Source organism: Pseudorasbora parva, chromosome 14 (assembly GCF_024679245.1).
Source record: "Pseudorasbora parva isolate DD20220531a chromosome 14, ASM2467924v1, whole genome shotgun sequence".
NCBI classification, from domain to species: Eukaryota; Metazoa; Chordata; class Actinopteri; order Cypriniformes; family Gobionidae; genus Pseudorasbora; species Pseudorasbora parva.
In genome coordinates this window covers 30,343,575-30,365,765 of record NC_090185.1, presented here as the reverse complement: position 1 = coordinate 30,365,765, position 22,191 = coordinate 30,343,575, and the positions used below count along the sequence as shown (strand labels likewise).

The window sequence follows — 22,191 nt, the reverse complement described above, 5'->3', positions numbered from 1 at the left end:
AGAAAGGTTAAGTTTAACATCTATAATAATCCAAAAATCAATATCACATTAATAATGAACAACTTCAGATCAATTTAACGCCCCTCCGTTTAACGCCTGGTAAATGTTTTTTATTGTGTTTACCAGCACTGTGTATTAGTGTACATATGAATACAATCATAAAATAAATAATTTTAAGATAATTTAACATGCAGTTTATTTATCACTAGTTGTTGTTACTCTGAACCCCCATACCCCCCCCCCCCCCCACAAAGTATTCAAAATAGCTTAAATAAGTATATGTTACAAATATATATTAGGCTACTGTGGATAAATGTCATAACTGAACCAAATAGCTACTGCATCGACGCCCTGGGTGGAGGCTTGCGTGAACGTTTTTCTCTCTTTTTCTTTTCCCCTCTGCCCACCTCCTTTGAGGAGTTGCCTTGCCCCTCCTACCTGCCCATAAAAGTGGAAACCATGCTGCCTGACGCCTCCAACTACATTTCTCCTTCTGTCTTCTGGATCGTCGTCACTTCTCACTCAGAGAGAGATAAACAGAAGGCAGAGACAGAGAGAGGCCAGGAGAGAGAGAGAGGTGAGTGCTGCACATACTGTATTTAATGCACGTTGTCAGGGGGAAAAATAATAATAATAATGAGTGACGTGAAATATTGCATTGATATTGATCTGAATGGGAGTTTACAAGCAAAGAAAAGTAATATCAGTTTATGATAGATGTTTCTTGTTGTTTGATGGTGCAGCTTTTGGGTTATCCGTCATTTTGGATTTGTAAAGATTGTGGAGTAGGGCATGGTCTGGGAAATCCTGTGGATATTAATGTTGATTTCCAGGCCTGAAAAAAAAAAGTTATGGTATTTATTTAAAATATGAAAAATTATGGTATTGGGTGTGAAATATTTCATTGACATGAGTACACAAATTATTTTTCCTGTTTCAAATGACTGGAAAAATATTGGAAAATCCATGGAAATTCAGTGGTCAAAATAGTTGGGAACCTAGATACTTGATTATAATTATTTTATTTAGGAAACTACCTTTATAAACCAACTTTTTTCTTTTAATCTTTACTAACAAGAAACCCAAGTTGCTGTCCAATCCTTTTGACAAATTAGATTTTGGCTTGATTATAAGTGTGTATTCTCATATCCTGCTGCATACCACACCTGCTGTTGTGCAAGAGTCTTTATCCAGCTCTGCTCAAGGGTTTGTATATTTCTCGAGCCACATTCGCTTTAGTTTCACTTTGATTTTCCTGGCGCTGGGCATGGCTGTGAGCCGGAGGACGGCTGTGTGTGATTTTCCCTGCTTCCTACAGCGATCAGTGCTGGATGTTATGTCTCCAGGGTTCAGAAGATCCATTCCTGTGGGCACACGACCAGCTCTGGACACTGAGGGAAAGCTGTGGTGCTTGTCAACCTTTCTTCCATTCCCGTTTCCTCTTGATCCAGATGGATTGCAAAAATGCAGTTTTTTTTCCTACTCCGGTCTTGACATTGATCACTAAATTGATTAAACTGTCTATGCAATTCAAATAGTGATGTAGTTTAAATCCAGGAGAAGTTTCTGTAGAGTTTGTGTTTGTAATAATGATTTTCTTATTTGTTTAGTTTGACGATCTTTAGCGATTAAAGTATTTTTACAGTACTTTCAAGGAAGCAATGCATTGATATTCCTCTAGATAATGAAGATAATTTCAATACTGGATTTATTGCAAACTTTATACTTAAAAGGATAGTCCACCCAAGATTTTAAATTCTGTTATCATTTACTCACACAAAAGAAAAAAAGAAAAAATGTAACACAAAAGAACAATGTTGGTAACCAAACAGTTTCTGGTCCCCAGTGACTTTATACTATGGGAGCACCATACAGTGGGGTCCATCAAATGTTTGATTACCCATATTGTTCAAATGTCTTCTTTTGTGTTCATCAGAACAAAGAAACTCAGGTTTAGAACAACTTGAGGGTGAGTAAATGATGACAGATGTTTCATTTTTGGGTGAACTAATCCCTTTAAAAGAAATTTTATGATTCTATTCTATATTCCAATTGCGGTTCCTTTATGATTCCATTACTGATTTTGTATTACTTGAAAAATAATTTTCCCAAGCTATATACTTAATAAATAGTGCTGTCAAAACGATTAATTCTGATTAATCACTTTAAGCTATAGCATAAAAGTTTGTGTGTGTATATATATATATTACTACCGGTATATTACTATATTACTATATATACAATATACAAACTTATATGTTAGATGCAATTAATTGCATTAATCGATTTCACAGCACTATTAACAAATATATTAAACAGAAACAATAATTTTTTTGTTAAATATTAAATATTAAAACTGTTTTGAATATGCATAATCTGCATATTTAACACATTGACATAAGAGCAACCAGCACCAGCATTTTTATTTTTATTTTCACAAAACTTTCATGGTCTCTGGAATATTTAGATATGAATATATGAACATGCAATATGTCAAAAGAACAGAGCTTCTGCTTTAAAAACAAACAAATACAAAGTAGCTTTTGCATAATTTTTTTATCAACAATATAATGTGGGTTCGTTTACTAAAAAAAAATAAACATTTTGATTTGAAAATTGCGTTTTTGTCAAAGACTACAACGTGCATAAGCAATGCTTTTATCACTTGTTTCTGCTTCCTATTCTTTTAACCTGTGTTTTGATCGGGAGATTTGGTACTCTTTCAGAAGATCTGTAATAGCGCCCCCTACCGTATAACAGCGAACGCATGGAAGTCCAGAAATTTCTGTCAAAGAGTTAACATGGCACAGTAAGGTTTTTTCTATACATTCAGGGAATAACCCTTCTTAACGATTCCGCTTCATTCAGTGAGTGAACCATTAGATTCAATCTTTCGGTTCTGGGGTTTTGGGAACCAAATGGACCACGTACTGTAGTTTGGATCATGAATGCAGCTATTGTACTGACCTCTATCCGAAGGCCAAAAGCTGTGTACCGTACAAATCTTCTCCATCGTAGACTATAGAATTACAGGTCTTCCCTGGAAATAGTTTCTCATGTCAAATCAGCTTTGTACTGAAACGAGAACACCAAAATGTGGCGGGGACCAACAGTTCTCTGTTTAAAGAGAGGTTTGGCTCCGCGCTTAGATTTGGTTTCTAAGACGCCAGATATTTGCAAGACTGACAAGGTTCAGGGCTAATCAAAAATAGCATTTATTATGTATACTTTCCTTGGAAAAGCCCAGAAATCTGTTACATATAAAAATATATATAAAAGTATAATAGGAAGCAGTTTGATCTTGTATAACGGCATAATTTGCGGTGTGCACACCCAACTAAAATAATGAGAGGAACTGAACTGGTCAATCCATTTCATATACTTAATGAGCTATCGAAATAGTTCATAGATTATAAAATAGATTTATAATTGTGATTTTATAATTTACATTTGAGTTTTGACTTGGAAATGAGCAAATACTCTACCGCAGGCTTCATCTCCAGATCAATACATCACATAGACTATTTATTTGTAAAACTATTAAATAATAATGTTCACGCAGAACCTAATTAATACTCATGATTAGCATTTTTAAATGTTTTATGACATCCAAACCTGCGCATAACTTGCAGAACACCTTATAGGTGTGAGGAAAAGCTGGATTTTAGACTTAATTTCCGTCAGGTCTCTTTTTTGGTCCCCTGTTTGCCCAGCCACTCGCTTCTGAGCGTGTGCAGAACTAGGGGACGTGGGCTTGGAATCTGACACATATACGCTCACCATGCACCAACACACACCTCTGATCCTGGTCTGTGTTTGCACTGATATAAATCACTGGCATCAGTGTGCATCAACAATGAGAGTCATCTGAGGCCATTTAATATTGCTGATATAGTAATCAGACAATAGAGATTGAGAAATTGATTGGATCTAAAGGACTGCACCGATGTCATTGGGGGCCATGCTGCTTGCCCTTTGAAAGCTTCAACTCTGCAGTAGGCGGAAACATATTTCATTTCAATTTTGGTTACATTTTTAGTTTAATATTTTTACACAAAAAAATCTAATAAAAAAAGTCACAAAATAGCAACAAATCACCATTACATCGAATTTACGTGTTTGTGTAAATCAAAATCAAATTACACCTGATTTGTACTTTTATATCCTTTCACTTGTGTGTGATTTTTTCATAAACTCCTTAAATCCTTATCATTAACAAAAACTAAAACCATAAAAAACAATGTTTTGTTACATGAAATAAAATAAAATACAATAAAATATAAAAAAAACTAAAAATATATTTAGTTGCAGCATATCTAATTTTCGTTTGGTTTAGATTGAAGTAGTAATTAATAAATAATAATAATGTTAAAAAATAATAAAATACAAGATAAATGTACACAAAAAAAGTTAATTATTGAAACTTAAACTGAATTTAAAAGGAAAAATATTAAAATAAAAGCTAATTAAAAATATTAATTAAATAAAAGAATATATTAATAACAATAAAATATAAAATATGTCTGTGTTTTACCCAGTTAAAACCCTTGGCCTCATATTTGGCTTGTTGATATACTGTCAACTCCAAAACGTGTGATCAATGTAACAGATCTGTGTGCTCAGTCTACACAACATGCTTTGAAAGAGAAATCAATTTTATTTTATTATTGTATTACAGCATTTGACTTAATCACAAGGCACACAAGAATCTACTGCCAGAGTCTGTATGGTATCAAAACATTATTATTTTTTTTCAGGCACAAATTTAACTAGTTCCAGAGTGGCTTTCTGCTACCTCATAATGGTTTATATACTGCCCCAAATCTCTTATTCCCCATTCACTAAACCTTATGGTTACATGAAAATCTCCCCTTCTACCTGAGAGAGAAGTGTGAGTTACTGAGTGAGCGAGGGAATGTGTTTTACAGCAGGCAACAGTTCTGGCTCATGGTCCGTTTTGTCAGCTGATTCTGCATTCCGCTGTCCTGAGGAATAACTGCAACTCAACCTCAGTGTATCTGTGCTATATCACACGAGCAAGAACGCAACTGTGCTGAATATCATTGCGATGTCTAGATAATATTTTGTAGCTTATGAATTTCTTACGAATTACTTCATTCTAAAAAGGCAAGATTTATGTTTGGCGTATATGAGAATTATATTTTGGGTTAGTAAGTAGTATTTTTTTAAGTAGCTTTATAAAAAAGCTTACGGTATGTGGAAATTTAGATAAATTATTAAAAAACAAGTTACAAAAAAGGCTTTTTGCAGCGATGCCATCATGAAGAATTTTTGTGCCATTAAGAACCTTTCAATGCCACTGTAAACTCCAATGCTCAACATAATTAATTGGTTTGAGTAATGCCAACTCAAATTGAACAAATTAGTTCAAACTAATGAACTTTTTTGAGTATTTAGACCTGAGTTCTCAAAACTGACACATTTTAAATAATCTGAATGGTTTCGTTGTTTTGAGTTTCATGAACTTGTTTCTTTTAATTTAGACTAACTTAAAAATAACCGAAACTGGGCTGGGATTTAGATTTCCCAGCATGCTTTGCCATGACACTCAAAAGAGAGAGTATTTGCCAAAATTAAGTGCTATGTAATGCTTTTTTTTTGTTTGTTTTTTTTTTTGCGCAAGATTAATTTTAAGTGGGAGATTTAGTAGTGTTTAATGTTTTTTTATGCTAGTTTAAAAGCTAGTTTTTGTAATACTAGTTTTTTTTTTTTTTTGTAGGGTTACTATCATGGTGACGAGTAGATTGTGAGCTTAATTTAAGAACAGATGTTAAAGGGGTCATGAACTGGCTTAAAAAATTATATTGTTGTCTGAGGTCAACTAATGATGTTTGCATGGTTTTTACATTCAAAAACATCATAATGAATAAGCAATTGACTATTTTCTATATTGGTTTTGAAACTCTGTCCTGCATACTCAGTTTGAATGGGCGTGCTGTACTGAAGACTTGGAAGTAAACGCCCACGGCTAGGACTGGATAAGATTTGCATATTTAATGAGCTTCAACTCCCTTGTTAGTACATCTGAGAATTGTTTTGAAAGTGTGTGGGGAAACGCTCACAGAGATTGCAAAATGTCTTTGTTAAACAAACACAAAGATTCATCTCTCATCCACCCACGAATCACAATTGATTGGAATGTTATTTTTTTATTAGCTGCTTGGCCCAACCATTGGTTGATATAAGCATGAACCACACACACACACACACACACACACACACACACACACACACACACACACACACACACACACACACGTATGCATTTCAAATATCAAGTCAAGACAGTGAACAACGCACATCAAGAAAGTTATTTCACTATTCAAGATTACGTTTCGGTAGCCCGTCTGAAAAACATCCCCAAGCCCTGGCCCATACATCTCCGAGTCTGATCACACAATGACAACACCTCAAATAAAGCATTATTCAGCCTTTGAAAGCATGCTAAAGTATGTTAATCAGTTAGACACATACACATTTTTAATACAATCTGTAACAATGCAATACTATCACATATAAAAACATGTTTTACTCACATAAGTGTGTTGCACCATTCCTGTCGGATCCAATAAAGAAGGCACAACATTGTGTTTTAATCTCAATATGTCTACAAATCCAGCTCGATTAGTGTCCTGTTCAGAAACTGTTCAGCTATGAAATAAAGCAAACAAACGTGTAATGTCATATGCACGTGAACTGGAACCGGCATGTTTATTGCTTGGTAGCACGATCCGTTTAGCTCCATGAGTCGGTGGGCGGGCTTGAGGCGGCAAGGTTTGGCATATTCTGAGATCTCGCGTTTTCTGGGCCTGCTGTCAATAAAAGTAAAAGCTTTTCTTTTACTATCAAGGAAGTTTTCAGCTCTGAAACGTACAGGATTTTGTTATATTACCATGACCTTTTATATATCAAAGGCTCAAGGAAAAGTATATTTCTCCATTCATCACCCCTTTAAATATATTATATTGCTGCCCTCATTCAGCAAGTAAAATGTTACTTAAACATTTCAAGTTCAGATTAATTTAAATGTATGATTACAAAATAAAAATCCTAAAATTTACATTTCTTAACTTAAAAAATATGATCCAAATTATTGAAATTCTGCCAACTTATTCAGGTTTACAGTGTGAACAGTTCTCAAAGAACCAATTCTTTCTTAATGTAAAGAACATTTTCCAAGGTTCTTCATGAAGCCATAAATGCCATTTTACGTTTAAGAGTGTAGGTAAATGGGTGTGTGTGTGAGAATTGTAGTTTCATGGGAGAAATGTCTTGACATTCTCTCTCACTCTTCCCATTTCCAGAGAAAGCAAGACCTGTAGTAATTGTAGGGTGGAAACACGGAGCGGTATTTGGGTGGGTGAGTGTGTTTTTTGGCATCTTCTGCTGTTTACTGTCAGCACTTTATTATCACGGTCATGCTGACTATAAAGCACCATAAGGTTGTTCAAATTCAGTAGCCAGAACTGAAAGAGAAACTCCAAAATGCTCTATCATAAATCCATTTGCCAGCATTATGGAGTACATCAACCTAAACCAGGGGCTTTCAACTCTGGCCTTCAAGGTCCTGCAGAGTTTAGCTCCAACTTTTGATCAAATTTCCCCTACTTATTAATCCTGAAGCTAAACCTTGATTAGCTTGTTCATGTGTTTGATTAGGATTGGAGTTAAACTCTGCAGGAAAGTGGATCTCGTGGCCCAGAGTTGAGAACCACTGCCTTAAACTAACCACTCTTAAAAAAATAAATAATAATAATTACATTTATGCATATTACGGACACTTGAATCCAAAGAAACTTACATTGGTTTTATCAGTTCATGCATTCCCTGGGAATCGAACCTATGACCTTTGTTTTGCTTGTCTGTTTGAGCTACAGGAATGTAACTGTACAAAATTATAATCACTATTAAAAAGACATTTGCATCTGTTCCATCTCATTTGGTTTAGTTGGCATGCTACAGATTATTTTTATCCAAAGTGTCTTGGTAATTTTGTTACATTGACTATCGCAATGTAAAAGTGCAGGGTTCCCTTTTTGGCTCACGAATTTCAATTACTTTTCCATGGCCTTTCCATTCATTTTTTTTAATTCCCTGAGCAGAGCATAAGAAAAAAATGGATATTCAGTATAAAAATATTAATGACAAATAAGATTTTATTAACTCTTTCTCCGCCCGTTTTTTTTTTAAAAAAAAGTTGCCATTCAACACCAGACTTTTTTTTAAAACAATTTTCACAAAAATTTTGTTTTATAAATATCTGAACATGCATTATGTAAAAAGAAAGAGCACAGCCTCTGCTTTTAAACAAAAAAGTGTTATTTTAGCTTAATGCATTTTTTTTGTTAACAATTGAATGTGGGTGTTTAATTAAAATATTCTATTTATTTACTATTATTTTAATTAAAATATAAAAAAAAAAAAATTTAAGACTACATTCTGCATATAAATATATATTTTAACTTGTTTTGATCAGGAGATTCAGTACTCTTTCAGAAGGTGTGTAATAGCATCCCCTACCATATAATCGTTAATACACGCAAAGCCGGAAAATTCTGTCAGTAGTGGTGAAGCATTTCGTCAAAAATTACGAAAAATTGTGCCGATTGCGAGCAAAGAGTTTATTTCTATGTATTTACTAGGCACTGATATGTTTTAATATTCTAATATTTACAGGTTTCACTTGAACATGGGAACTCTGAAAGTGTCTAAATGCAAAATGTACTGGATTGAGTTCAGATCCCGGATGAGCCCCCAATTTATGTCCTCGTAACGCGATATGTTGTTCAGGGAAGAAAGAGAAGGGAACTGTCGAACATTTCAAAACTTTAATAATAAATATATACAAAATGAAGGTAAAAGTTGCAACCCCTCACGGACGACAGCCGCACACACATAATAAAACATACAAAACACAACCTGGTCCTCTCTCGGCCTTCACCGTTGTCGTGCCTCCTTTTATTGAAGCTCCACCGTGAGAGATATGTGGCATGCAGGTTACATTCATTCTCAATCACGCCACTGGCCTTGCGCTGTTCTCTCGAGGCTCTCGGCCCCGCCCAGCTAGCCACAGTCCTGTCTGTTGTAAGGGTACGTACACAGGTCCCCAAAAATTGTTTAAACAATTTTAAACAAACATGTGTGCAATGTTTTGCTGTAAATTGTACACTGAAGCCAGAAATCAAAAGCAAAGGCTTCAGAGGTGAATAGGCCAAAATAATGTAAGGTTGAACATATCTTACTTTCTTTTCATGCCATCATCAACTACATGGTTGACACCCAGCACGTTCTTCTTTATTTGTTTATTGTGAATTGATGTGCACATCTGGAAGCAGTCAGAGAAGTAGGAATGGAAATTTGATTATATTAGAATCGGGGCAGGGCGATAACAGAGCTGTGGCATGAAACCAAGCAGACAAATGCTGCGGTTGTAAATTTTGGCCAAAAAGAGTGGAGGAAAACATTGGTTCCTGCTCTTCGTAGTGGACGTGTAGGGTTGCTGTTATTCCGTCATGCTAGTCCTTGTGGTTTTGACCCTCGCCTTTGGCTTCAGCACCCAAATCTGTTCAAGAGATTTTTCTGGAATCATGGAACATCCAATGTTGGCCAGGGGGAACAGCGTGAGATGCTTGCTTTAGCCTTGTGAATTTGATAAATAATCACAGAGATTTGACTGGGCCTGGTTGTGAACAGAGCTGTTGAGTTCAGAACGAACAGAAGCTTTTATTGGCCATGTTTTTTTTGTCCCCCCCCATGACCTCTTGAAATTATTCTCTTGAGATTGTTCCTGCATCTCATTTCTGATTAATGCCGGGTGGGTATCACAGATTCAAATGAGAGCTATTGATTATGATATTCTATGTAAATTTTCAGACACAGCCAGCAGCAATTGAGAAATGTTCAGATGGAATGATAATTTTTTGGGGATATAGGGTACGTTGTTGAATACAGACAAAGTATTGTTTTTTTTCCCAAAGTTACAGTTCCAGGCCAGCACTAAAGATGACACAAAATCCTCTGAAAACATCTCTGTGTGATAAAGAGGCCTAAGGAATGAGAATCATTTCTGAGGAATGAAGTGTATGGGTTGGGTTTGGTGCCGAATGATTAAAGAAATTAACAAATTAGATTAGATTAGATTAGATTCAACTTTATTATCATTACACAAGTACAGGTACAAGGCAACGAAATGCAGTTTGGGTCTAACCAGAAGTGCAATAGTAGAAAGTGCAGTATTTACAGTGGTTGAATAAGTGCAGGACATGGTTATGTACTGATATAAATAGAGATGATTATTGCTATAAACAGAATATACAGGTTAATATGTAGTATGTGAATGAAGAAATGAATGTCAACGGTTAAAACAAATAGGAATCAATTATCTCTTGAATAAATAGTTAGATAAAATATGTATTTAAATGAACCATTAAGTTCATTTGTTTAAAATGTTGCAATAAAAGAATATATTAATTACGTTTTGAAAAAGGGAAACTAATTTATATGTCAATTTAAAAGAGTAATTGCTCTTGAATAAATTGAAGTGTCACTCCTCATCATCCATACTAATGTGTTGTATTTTATGTCAGGATCTTTTTTTTAATTATTCATTCAATTCAGCTTCATTATTCATTGTTGTTAACGCATATGTTAATGAGTTTTTAACATGGTTAAATAAAGGTTATTAATTACATGCCTTAAAAAAAATGGGCTCCCCCTGAAAGAAACTGAACAGAGTAATTCTAAACAGATGATACTGAAGAAGGTTTAGATATGTGGAAGAGGTGGAAAGTATCTTTAGAGTCACAATCAACCTGGCTGGCAGCATCCCAAGAAAAATGGTTTACGTTACCTAGTCTTTTCATTCTATTCATGCTAGATCAATCAAGATCTCTGTTTACAGTAGCTCACAAAAAAGAATCAAAGCCCTGGCATCCCACCCACACACTGATCCCAATACGTCTGTATGTATTAGAATCAAGAACTTCCATAAAAAGCATTCCCGCTTTTAAGATTTTTTCCCCCCCGCTCTCAATCAAAGCAGTATGCCCCCTCCACTCTGGGGTCGGCTTTGGTTTAGGCTCACGGTTTGGATTGTACCGCAGCTGTCGGCTGGGTGCTAAAATGGCAACTCTGTAACGCAGTGGCTGGGTTTCCCATTCATCAGAGTTTCAGGAAAAGGGATGTGGCTGTGAAGCAACAGAAAGAATGTACAAAAAAGGTATAAATAAATCAAGTTGTCTGTACCGTAGTGTTTACCTTGACAATATGTAGGCCTTTTTCTGTATTTTGTGTAACTTTGAGTGTAAAGTTTTGTAAAAGTTGCAGTTCACATTGTGGGAGTTTACATTTTTTGTGCTTTATTGGTATTATCTGTGATCATTTATGATTGTTTCCCCCTTCTGAACAAAACATTGGATACAAAACAGTGAATAGTGGCTTTAAAGAAACAGTGTTTATATCTGTTTTGTGGGCAGTTACTGACCTCTAGTGCTCATGTTGTACAACAAACGTATTACTTCTGTTTTGGGTCTGTTACTGCAAACAAAGTCACTCTTTTTAATGCATAATTAATGTGACACTTCAATGCTGACTATAGTTTGGCATAGATTATGTAAGAAAACAATTTGCATCGTGACAGTGGTTATTGGTATTTTTGACGCAGTTTTTTTCTCTTCTATTTTTATGTATTTATTTTACTTTTATGTTATTAATTTATTGTTATATTTCAGAAACATAAACTTTTTTCTTGATCTGCTGTGAACTAAATTGACTCAATACAGTCTTTATATAAGTTAAGTAACTGTATAAAGGGCAGAATTGAATTGACAAAATATGAATATGAATTGATAAAAAAAGAGATTTTTTTTAAAGGGCTTTATATAGGATCATGTCATGAAGAATCACATTTTCCTTAAAAAATAAATAAATAAAGCATTATAAAACTGTATTTGCTATAAAACGAATTGAATCTTTTAGATGTTAAGACAACGTCTCAGCATTTATTGAAACGCAGCTGTAAAATAGCTAGTTCTAAACTTCCATAACTTGACATGAGAAAAATGGAAAAATTAAAACACCACCGTCGTTTTGCATGTTAAGAAAACCTAATAGATATTCAGAAACTTATTCTGTGCAGTCAGGAGGGGCTAGAAGTATGATAGATGTGGTTAATATTAAACAAAAGTACACCCAAGTTCACTAAAACGCCGTTCATTGCTCTGCATAGCACCTTCCACTCTACATATGCTTTTGAAGATAACAACAATATTAGAAAAGGATCTAGCATTTCAATTGTTATTAGTAATTTATGGTTGATTTTGTTGCAAAAAAGGAGCATGTTTACATGCACACCAATATGCTAATGATGATTACCAAAAATCAGTTTAATTGAAATAACCTGATTTACTGGTATACATGCAAACCAATGCAAGTAAACTGTGTTTACAAGACAGTATTAAAAACAGGTTATTCACCGGTGGTGACGTCAAAAGCATCATGCATTTCACTCAGAGTAGGGCTATTTGATTTATTATGCGTGTTGTGTCTCACGCATGACACAACATTCTAAAAACTTTGGGCTCAAGTATATATGTATAGATATATTGCCAAAAGTTTTGGGATGCCTGCCTGCTTTAATGACACCCCATGCTTAATCTGTAGGTTTTTATATGGAGTTGACTAACCCTTTGTAGCTATGACAGCTTCAACTCTTCTGAGAAGGATTTCCACAAGGTTTAGGAGTGTGTTTATGGGACTTTTTTACCATTCTTCAAGAAGCGTATTTGTGAGGTCAGGCACTGATGTTGGATGAGAAGGCCTGATCGCAGTCTTCGCTCTAATTCATCCCAAAAGTTTTCTGTCGGGTTGAGGTCAGGACACTGTGCAGGCCAGTCAAGTTCCTTCAGACCAAACTCACTCATCCATGTCTTTATGGACCTTGCTTTGTGCACTAACTTTACACTTGGCACAATGCAGTCAGGCAAGTACCATTCTCTTGGCAACCACCAAACCTAGACTTGTCCATCCGATTGTAAAGAAGCGGGATTGGTCACTCCAGAGAACATGTCTACACTGCTCTAGAGTCCAGTAGTGGCATGCTTTACATCCAACGCTTTGTATTACACTTGATGTAAGGCTTGGATACAGCTTTTCAGCCATGGAAACTCACTCCATGAAGCTCTCTACACACTGTTCATGAGCTAATCTGAAGGCTACACTAACCCCGCTCTGTGATTTTACGTGACCTACCACTTCGTGGCTGAGTTGCTGTTATTCCCAATTGCTTCCACTTTGTTATAATACCCCTAACAGTTGACCATGGAATATTTAGTAGTGAGGAAATTTCAGGAAATGGACTTATGGCACAGGTGACAACCTATCACGGTACCCCGCTTGAATTCACTGAGCTCCTGAGAGCAACCGATTCTTTCACAAATGTTTGTAGAAACGCCTGCATTTAATAAACCTGTGACCATCGAAGTGATTGGGACACCGGAATTAAATTATTTGGAGCGGTGTTTCAGTACTTTTGGCAAAAAAGCGTACATCACAGAAAATGACATGCATGAAATGTGAATCATTGTCCATCATTTTGCAAGCAACTGGTGATAAAAGAAAATGCCACGTCGCATTATTGAAAATATTGCCATTTTAAATCATAGAGGCGAACCAGTGGATATCACACAAGAAAACTTTGCATGAATTATGCTGGTGAAAAAGTCTCAAACTCCAGTCAATTACTCACTACAGAAACTGAAAGTAAAAACCGAATGAGCCTTTGATTTTTGATGGTGCATCAACGGCGCATATCTTCTTTGAGACTATGGGAGAAGAATTCAAAAGTGACTAACTGTTTTATCCAAATCCACACGCATGGAAAGTTCAAATTTCAGTACTTCAACGTCCAAGAGTCTCTCCTGTCTAATCCTGTTTCCCATGTTGTCACTTGGCGCAAGCAAGACGTTTTTTTTTTTTTTCAAGAATAACTTAAGGGATAGTTCACCCAAAAATGAAAATTCTGTCATTAGTTACTCATCCTCATGTCATTCCAAACCCGGAAACCTTCATCTTCCAAACACAAATCACGATATTTTTATTTGAAATCTGAGAGCTCCTATCAATTGGAGCAAATTTAATGAAGCGATAGTATACTTTTTGTGTGCAAAAACAAACAAAAATATTGACTTTCTTCAACAATTTTGTTCTGGCCTGTGCCAGTCTCATATGCTGTTTACGTATATAGTGCAGCTGCTGTGCATGCGTTGTGGTGCTCACGTGAAAAGCATTGGCTGACGTAGATCTTAAAAGCGCGAACTATATAAATGCAGACACTGAGTAGGAGACTGGTACAGGCCAGAACTATTTTTGTTTTTCTTTGGCTACAAAAAGTATTCTCGTCGCTTCATAAAATTAGGTTGAGTCACATTAACTATTTTAACAATGTCTTTACCACCTTTCTTTAAAGTATTAATTAAATTGCTGTCTATGGAGGGATCAGAGAACTCAAAAATAACAATTTATTTTCAGAAGATGAACAAAGTTCTTACAGATTTGGAATTAAATGAGGGTGAGTAATTAATGACATAATTTTCATTTTCGGGTGAACTATCCCTTTAAAGAGGCTGCCAATGTTTCCTACACTGTGGTTTGACTCTCTGAACAGTGAGTTTTTCTTGCTTTCACCATGTGGATTGGATTTCGCTCAAGACTCAATGCCCATGGGGGCCTGACTAACTGCTCCAAATTGCAGCAAAGCTGTGACACTTCTCTGTTCAGTTACCTGTCCTCCATCAGCAATTTGTTTTTGTTTTAATGGAGAAGTAATTATCTTGTGTATTGGGATGCTTAGCCATTTTGTCTTAGTACTAATGGTTGATTAAACCCATAACCTTATGGATGCCAAATCCTTAAGCAAACTTCTCTAAGACAATGTGCTGATTGAGCAAAGCATAAAAGTGCTCTACTACATTTAGGTGCTAGCCTTTTTTGTGTTTTCCCAAGACTACTATCCTTCTCTCCTATTCTCCATTCCACAGGACATGGCTGGGCCTCTCCTCTCTGCCCGCTTGTTTGTACTGGTGGAGCACTTGTGTCTGCTACATCATATCCATGCGGGGGCATTTTATGGACTCAAGCAACTGCCTCAACAGCACCAGCCTCTGCCTCAGTTACCTCTCCTGTCACATGGCAATGAGGGGATACCCCAACACCATTATCGTGGAAAGGAACTGCCACATGTGCCATACGGAAATGAGATGCCTTTGCTTCCTCAGTATGGAAAAGAGCGTCCACATATACCCATGCACATGGGTAAACCCATTGTAGGAAAAGGTTGGTATTTTTGCTAAATCTTTTATAATAATATTGTGCTCAGCTTTAATGAAATCATATTTATTTAGAGATTATTGTTATTTATAATATTGTTTTATAATATTAATATTATTACTCGTAAAAATGTATTTTAATGAACAGTGTAGGCAATGTTGACTAATGTTGAAAAGATTTTCAACAACAAATAATCATAATAATAATCAACCAAATTTGTTACATTAAGTGCCTCAGGTACAAAAGTAAATTCATAAAGATGTGTGGAACATCTAATTCTCCTTAAACACCGCCCCAGGGGCATACACTCGAAGTCCAAATGCAACGGGTGTGTGCTGTCTCCAATTATTTTGTGCGCCATTTTCAGCACTTGCTGTTCATAATACGATGTAAGGCTTTGTAAGGGAACTCCCATTATTTTTGAGCGCATAGTAATAATACCTTGTAAATGATTTCTGTTCACTGTAGACAGTAATGAAAACCAACAAATAAAATGACAAAATACTTTCAATGAATGATTTGTAAAATTATCTGAGAATTCATCTCTGTACAATAAAATAATTAAGCTTTCGTAGCACAAACAATCTCTGATGTAACTTCCCAAAAATCATTCCTAGGTACTTATACAGGTCCTTTCTTAAAAAAATGTGCATATTGTGATAAAGATCATTATTTTCAATAATGCAATGATAAAAATTAAACATTCATATATTTTAGATTCATTGCACTCCAACTGAAATATTTCAGGTCTTTTATTGTTTTAATACTGATGATTTTGGCATAGAGCTCATGAAAACCCCAAAATCTTAAAAAAATTAGCATATCATGAAAAGGTTCTCTAAATGAGCTATTAACCTAATCATCTGAATCAACTAATTAACTCTAAACACCTGCAAAAGATTCCTTAGGCTTTTAAAAACTCCCAGCCTGGTTCATTACTCAAAACCGCAATCATGGGTAAGACTGCCGACCTGAATGCTGTCCAGAAGGCCATCATTGACACCCTCAAGTGAGAGGGTAAGACACAGAAAGAAATTTCTGAACGAATAGGCCGTTCCCAGAGTGCTGCATTAAGGCACCTCAGTGGGAAGTCTGTGGGACGGAAAAAGTGTGGCAAAAAACGCTGCACAACGAGAAGAGGTGACCGGACCCTGAGGAAGATTGTGGAGAAGGACCGATTCCAGACCTTGGGGGACCTGCGGAAGCAGTGGACTGAGTCTGGAGTAGAAACATCCAGAGCCACCATGCACAGGCGAGTGCAGGAAATCGGCTACAGGTGTCGCATTCCCCAGGTCAAGCCACTTTTGGGCTACAGAGAAGCAGCACTGGACTGTTGCTCAGTGGACCAAAGTACTTTTTTCCGGATGAAAGCAAATTTTGCATGTCATTCGGAAATCAAGGTGCCAGAGTCTGGAGGAAGACTGGGGAGAAGGAAATGCAAAAATGCCTGAAGTCCAGTGTAAAGTACCCACAGTCAGTGATGGTCTGGGGTGCCATGTCAGCTGCTGGTGTTGGTCCACTGTGTTTTATCAAGGGCAGGGTCAATGCAACTAGCTATCAGGAGATTTTGGAGCACTTCATGCTTCCATCTGCTGAAAAGCTTTATGGAGATTAAGACTTTGTTTTTCAGCACGACCTGGCACCTGCTCACAGTGCCAAAACCACTGGTAAATGGTTTACTGACCATGGTATTACTGTGCTCAATTGGCCTGCCAACTCTCCTGACCTGAACCCCATAGAGAATCTGTGGGATATTGTGAAGACAAAGTTGAGAGACGCAAGACCCAACACTCTGGATGATCTTAAGGCCCCTATCGAAGCATCCTGGGGCTCCATAACACCTCAGCAGTGCCACAGGCTGATTGCCTCTATGCCACGTCGCATTGAAACAGTCATTTCTGCAAAAGGATTCCCGACCAAGTATTGAGTGCATAACTGAACATAATTATTTGAAGGTTGACTTTTTTTGTATTAAAAATACTTTTCTTTTATTGGTCGGATGAAATATGCAAATTTTTTGAGATAGGAATTTTGGGTTTTCATGAGCTGTATGCCAATACACATCAGTATTAAAACAATAAAAGGCCTGAAATATTTCAGTTGGTGTGCAATGAATCTAAATATGTGAAAGTTTAATTTTTATCATTACATTATGGAAAATAATGAACTTTATCACAATATGCTAATTTTTTTAGAAGGACCTGTATTCCTCTACTACATCCACTTGTGCAATATTAATGATCACAGGTTGAGGCGCCAGAGCTCTTAATAAAATCGTACAAAACTGAACCATGTTCCTGATCTGAATGAGAAAGTAAAGAGAGAAATATGCAGTATCATATGCATATTTGACTAGATAACTATTATCTTGTGAACTCTGACAATCATTTGTATATAGTATGAACAAAATAGGAGAGAGTACACAACCCTGTGGTGTACCTACAGAAATATTTACTATATCTGATATGACCCCATTAACCCTAACCTTTTGTTGCCTGTTTGTTAAAAAGATTATTATCCATGAGACTATACCATGATTAAAATTAAACTGACTAATACATTTTTGTACTAAAATAACATGCAGTTATTTTAGGACAAATGCAGTTTTTATGCAGTTTATTCATTCAAACATGCAAATAATCTGTGTTAGTTTTTTGAAGTGCTGACTGGTTACTCTTTTCAGGTGAAACTATTCCAAGAGGAGAGAAAGGTCCCTCAGGTGAGACTGGTCCAAAGGGACCTCCAGGGCCTCAGGGACCTCCTGGACTCCCTGGCCATGGCATCCCAGGTCCTGCAGGTAAACCTGGTTCTCAAGGTCCACCAGGGCTCCCTGGAATTGGAAAGCCAGGAATGCCAGGTTTGCCAGGAAAACCTGGAGGTATAGGTTTACCAGGACCGAAGGGTGAGTTGGGGCCAGTTGGTGGTGAAGGGCAGATAGGAATGCCAGGACCTCCAGGTCTTCCAGGGCCACATGGCCTACCAGGTGTGGCGAAGCCTGGTGGACAAGGACTTCCAGGACAACCTGGCCCTCGTGGAGAACCTGGACAAAAGGGATTCCCTGGAATCCCTGGTCTCCCAGGGCCAAAAGGTGAAAATGGGATTGGTCTCCCAGGACTGCCTGGTGTAAAGGGACATTCTGGACTTCCAGGACCACCAGGACAAGTAGGACTGCCGGGAGTTGGCAAGCCAGGACTAAATGGACTACCTGGGGCTCCTGGAGGGCAAGGTAAACCTGGTGAACCTGGAGAACCAGGATTGGCAGGATTCCCAGGGGAGAGAGGACAAATAGGCCCACCAGGACTACCAGGCTTTGGGAAACCTGGTTTGGATGGTTTGCCAGGGAAACCAGGTCTCCCAGGTGGAAGGGGTGAACCAGGTCCTTCTGGTTTACCTGGAGGCCCAGGCTTGCCAGGGTTTGGCAAGCCAGGATATCCTGGCCCTAAAGGCGAAAAGGGGCATGGTGGTTTGCCTGGCCCTCAAGGCCCAAAAGGTGAAATGGGTCATGATGGCCTTACTGGAATGATTGGACCACAAGGCCCAAGTGGCCTCCCAGGTCCTACAGGTCTCATGGGACCCCCTGGAGGTATTGGTTTCCCTGGTCCAAAAGGAGAAGGCGGCGCACTCGGACCTAAAGGACAACTGGGTCCAAAGGGTGAACCAGGGCCCCCAGGACATCCAGGCAAGCCAGGATTCCCAGGGGAATTGGGGCAACCAGGACCTAGAGGCATACCTGGTTCTTTAGGACCTAAAGGTGAAAATGGACACAAAGGCTTACCTGGCTTTCCTGGAGCTCCTGGAAAGCCTGGTGTAAAAGGAGAAGGTGGATTTCCAGGAGAGAAAGGTCATCCAGGGCCAATGGGAATCCCAGGATCAGTAGGTCCAGCAGGACCAATAGGCCCACCCGGTCTACCAGGCCCAAAAGGGGAATATGGACCACCAGGAAAACCTGGAATGCCAGGTGAGGGAAAATCAGGGCTTCCAGGCCCAATAGGTCCTCCTGGTATACCTGGAATGGGTGGGCCCCCTGGTCAACCTGGAATACCTGGTCCTCCTGGCCCACCTGGCCTACCTGGACCTCCTGCTCAGTCTCCGTTTATTGGACAAATCCTTCCTGAGACAGGTCCTGGGCTAGATGGGGCAAAAAGTGGTTATAAGAAAGAAAAGCCTGGAGGAGCCATTATTGGTAGGAATGGCCTAGAGATGCCAGCATTTACAGCTCAGCTGACAACCCCATTTCCTCCAGTTGGGCAACCTGTTGTTTTCAACAAGATTCTGCACAATGGCAACCAGAATTACAACTCTCAAACTGGCATCTTCACTTGCAAAATACCTGGAATTTACTACTTTGTCTACCATGTTCATTGCAAAGGAAACAATGTATGGGTGGCCTTATACAGGAACAATGAGCCAGTAATGTATACATATGATGAATACAAAAAAAGTTATTTGGATCAGGCATCAGGGAGTGCAGTGCTGCCCTTACATTTTGGAGACACTGTTCATGTTCAGTTACCATCAGACCAAGCTGCAGGACTTTACGCTGGTCCATACGCCCACTCATCATTCTCTGGGTATTTGTTATATCCCATGTGAATATGTGAAAAAAGTCAGCCATATAAAATCAATGTTACAATTTTCTTTAGTAAACTGTGTATGTGCCATCAATACAGAGCCACTTTATATATCTGGAAAAAGGTAAGAAATTGATAATTAAGTCAGAGATTCAATCAGGTATGTTTTATAGCAGATTGTGCTAAAGTGGCAATGGAACTTCATACATAATATACAAGATAATGTTAAATATATGTTTTAAGCATACATAATTACATAATATAAACAGTCTATTAACATCTTATGGTATACATTCAGCCATACTTTTAGCACTTTGTTAAAACTATTATCACATTATTTATTTGCATATTTCCTATTGTTTGACAGTATATTGATTGTATATAGATGGGGTCACATTGACTACATATCAGTCTAAAATGAAGTGATGTTCTGTCATAATGAAGAATGTTCAGATTGTTGGATATGCACTATTTTTTCTGCTGTCTTAGTAGTTTCTCATTGTGCCATCTCAATGAACTTCAAGAGAGTATGTGAGCACATAATGGTTTATGTTTTTTATATTTTGCTTTGCGACAATGTCATTAACTAACAACATCACGTCAGTAAAATATATGAAATGTCCTGAACCTTACATTTAGGTTCTTTCTCACCCAATTGATTTTAGTCAGATCATTGTTTATCAAAATAAAACAAAAGGGTATAGATTTGTTAACGAGTACAGTTTATCGGTATTTAAAAGTCAATAGGGCCAGTGTTGGGTTAGTTACTCTAAAAAGTAATTAATTACTAGCTACCAATTATATCTTTAACAGTGTAATTAGATTATTGTACTAATTACTCTCTCTAAAAGTATTCTATTACTTATTACTAATTACTTTCAAAATTCCATGCAATATCAACATTGACCAGTTGAACAATACAAGGATGGACATGAAACTGCTCTAAATATAAAATTAAATAATTCTTGACCTGGCCATTGTAGGAAAAAGGTTACATAAAAACATACATTTTAATATTAGACATGACATTTTGATTTTAAATTCACCATTGTTTTATATAGAATTGTTATAGTCTATACAGTATTAAATTAAATTACATCTGAAGTAACTGAAATAATTTTTTTAAAAGAGTAATCCCTTGATGTTTTCAAATGGAAAAGTAATTGAATTACAGTAATTAATTACTTAGTAATGAGTCACACCCAATGTTGGATAAGGCTACATGAACACTCTAGGTTAAACAGAAGCAGTCTTAAGAACCTCTCTGTAATTTATTTTTTATTTGTACTACTGAATTACTAAATTTGTATATGTGCAAAGAGATGATAGCGCAGAAAAAATACTTAATGTCATTGTTGTTGAATTTTTAATAAAAGGAATAAACTGAAATTGTGTAATTAGGGAATTCCACAAAAAATAAAGAATCCCTGTTTTCAATCTTGATGCTGACCATCATTTATGGAAATTTGTGTCAAAGGACACACTTAGCCAGACACTAAGGTAATGCACTGCACAAACAACCATGCTTATATTTTCACTATTATGTGTGTGAGTGTGTGACCTATTCAAAAGAGAAAATTATGAAATTCTGATTTTTGCCTATCTCTGACTCTCATTGAGCTGCTGCTTTTAAAGTAGCCTGACATCGTCATACTCAAATTCTTGTCAGAATATGAGTCTGATCCTGCTCCACTGGGCTGTAATTATGGGGTGTTTCAACCGAACCAGGAAAGAAAATGCCTCTGCACTCAATTGGATAGACTTACAACCAGTCAGAGCAACGTGGAAGTGACTTATGTTAAGGGAAGCATAGTTGTAAACAGAACTCAACTGCATGCATGCTGGAAGAAGTAGAAGAAGAAGAAAAGGAGTTTAAATGACCTTTGCCAGGGTTATAAAAATAATTTAAGGATACACAAGTACTTACCAACCCATTTTTGAGAGAAATAGTAAAGGTGAATGAATATGAATAAGTTTTCTGCTTAGGATTAGAACAAATTCAACCCAAACGCCTTTGATGACATGGATGATTAACCCTCGCACCCCCCACCCCCACCCCCACCGACAATTTGATTGGTCAGAACAGCTCTGGTTCAGGTATAATTACTCCACAACAGATCAAGTCCAGACCGAACTTCCCGACCTCAAATGTGTGAACGGAGCAAAGTTCGGCCGGCATCCAGGCTACTTTAAAAGGGTTTACCCAAAAATGAAAATTACCTCATGACTCACACTCAAGCCATCCTATATTAAAAATGTACTGGCTTATCTAATC

At 37.1% G+C, this 22,191-nt stretch overlaps 1 protein-coding gene across 1 annotated transcript; it reads left to right on the top strand.

Annotated features, from left to right (window-relative positions):
* The first annotated feature begins 345 nt into the window (after positions 1-345).
* On the top strand, positions 346-21,263 carry col8a1b (collagen, type VIII, alpha 1b). Its single transcript, XM_067414891.1, has 3 exons — positions 346-577; positions 15,057-15,351; positions 18,029-21,263. Exons 2-3 carry the CDS (start codon positions 15,060-15,062, stop codon positions 19,936-19,938), a joined length of 2,202 nt encoding a protein of 733 aa, XP_067270992.1. The 5' UTR covers positions 346-577; positions 15,057-15,059; the 3' UTR covers positions 19,939-21,263.
* The last annotated feature ends 928 nt before the right edge of the window (positions 21,264-22,191 follow it).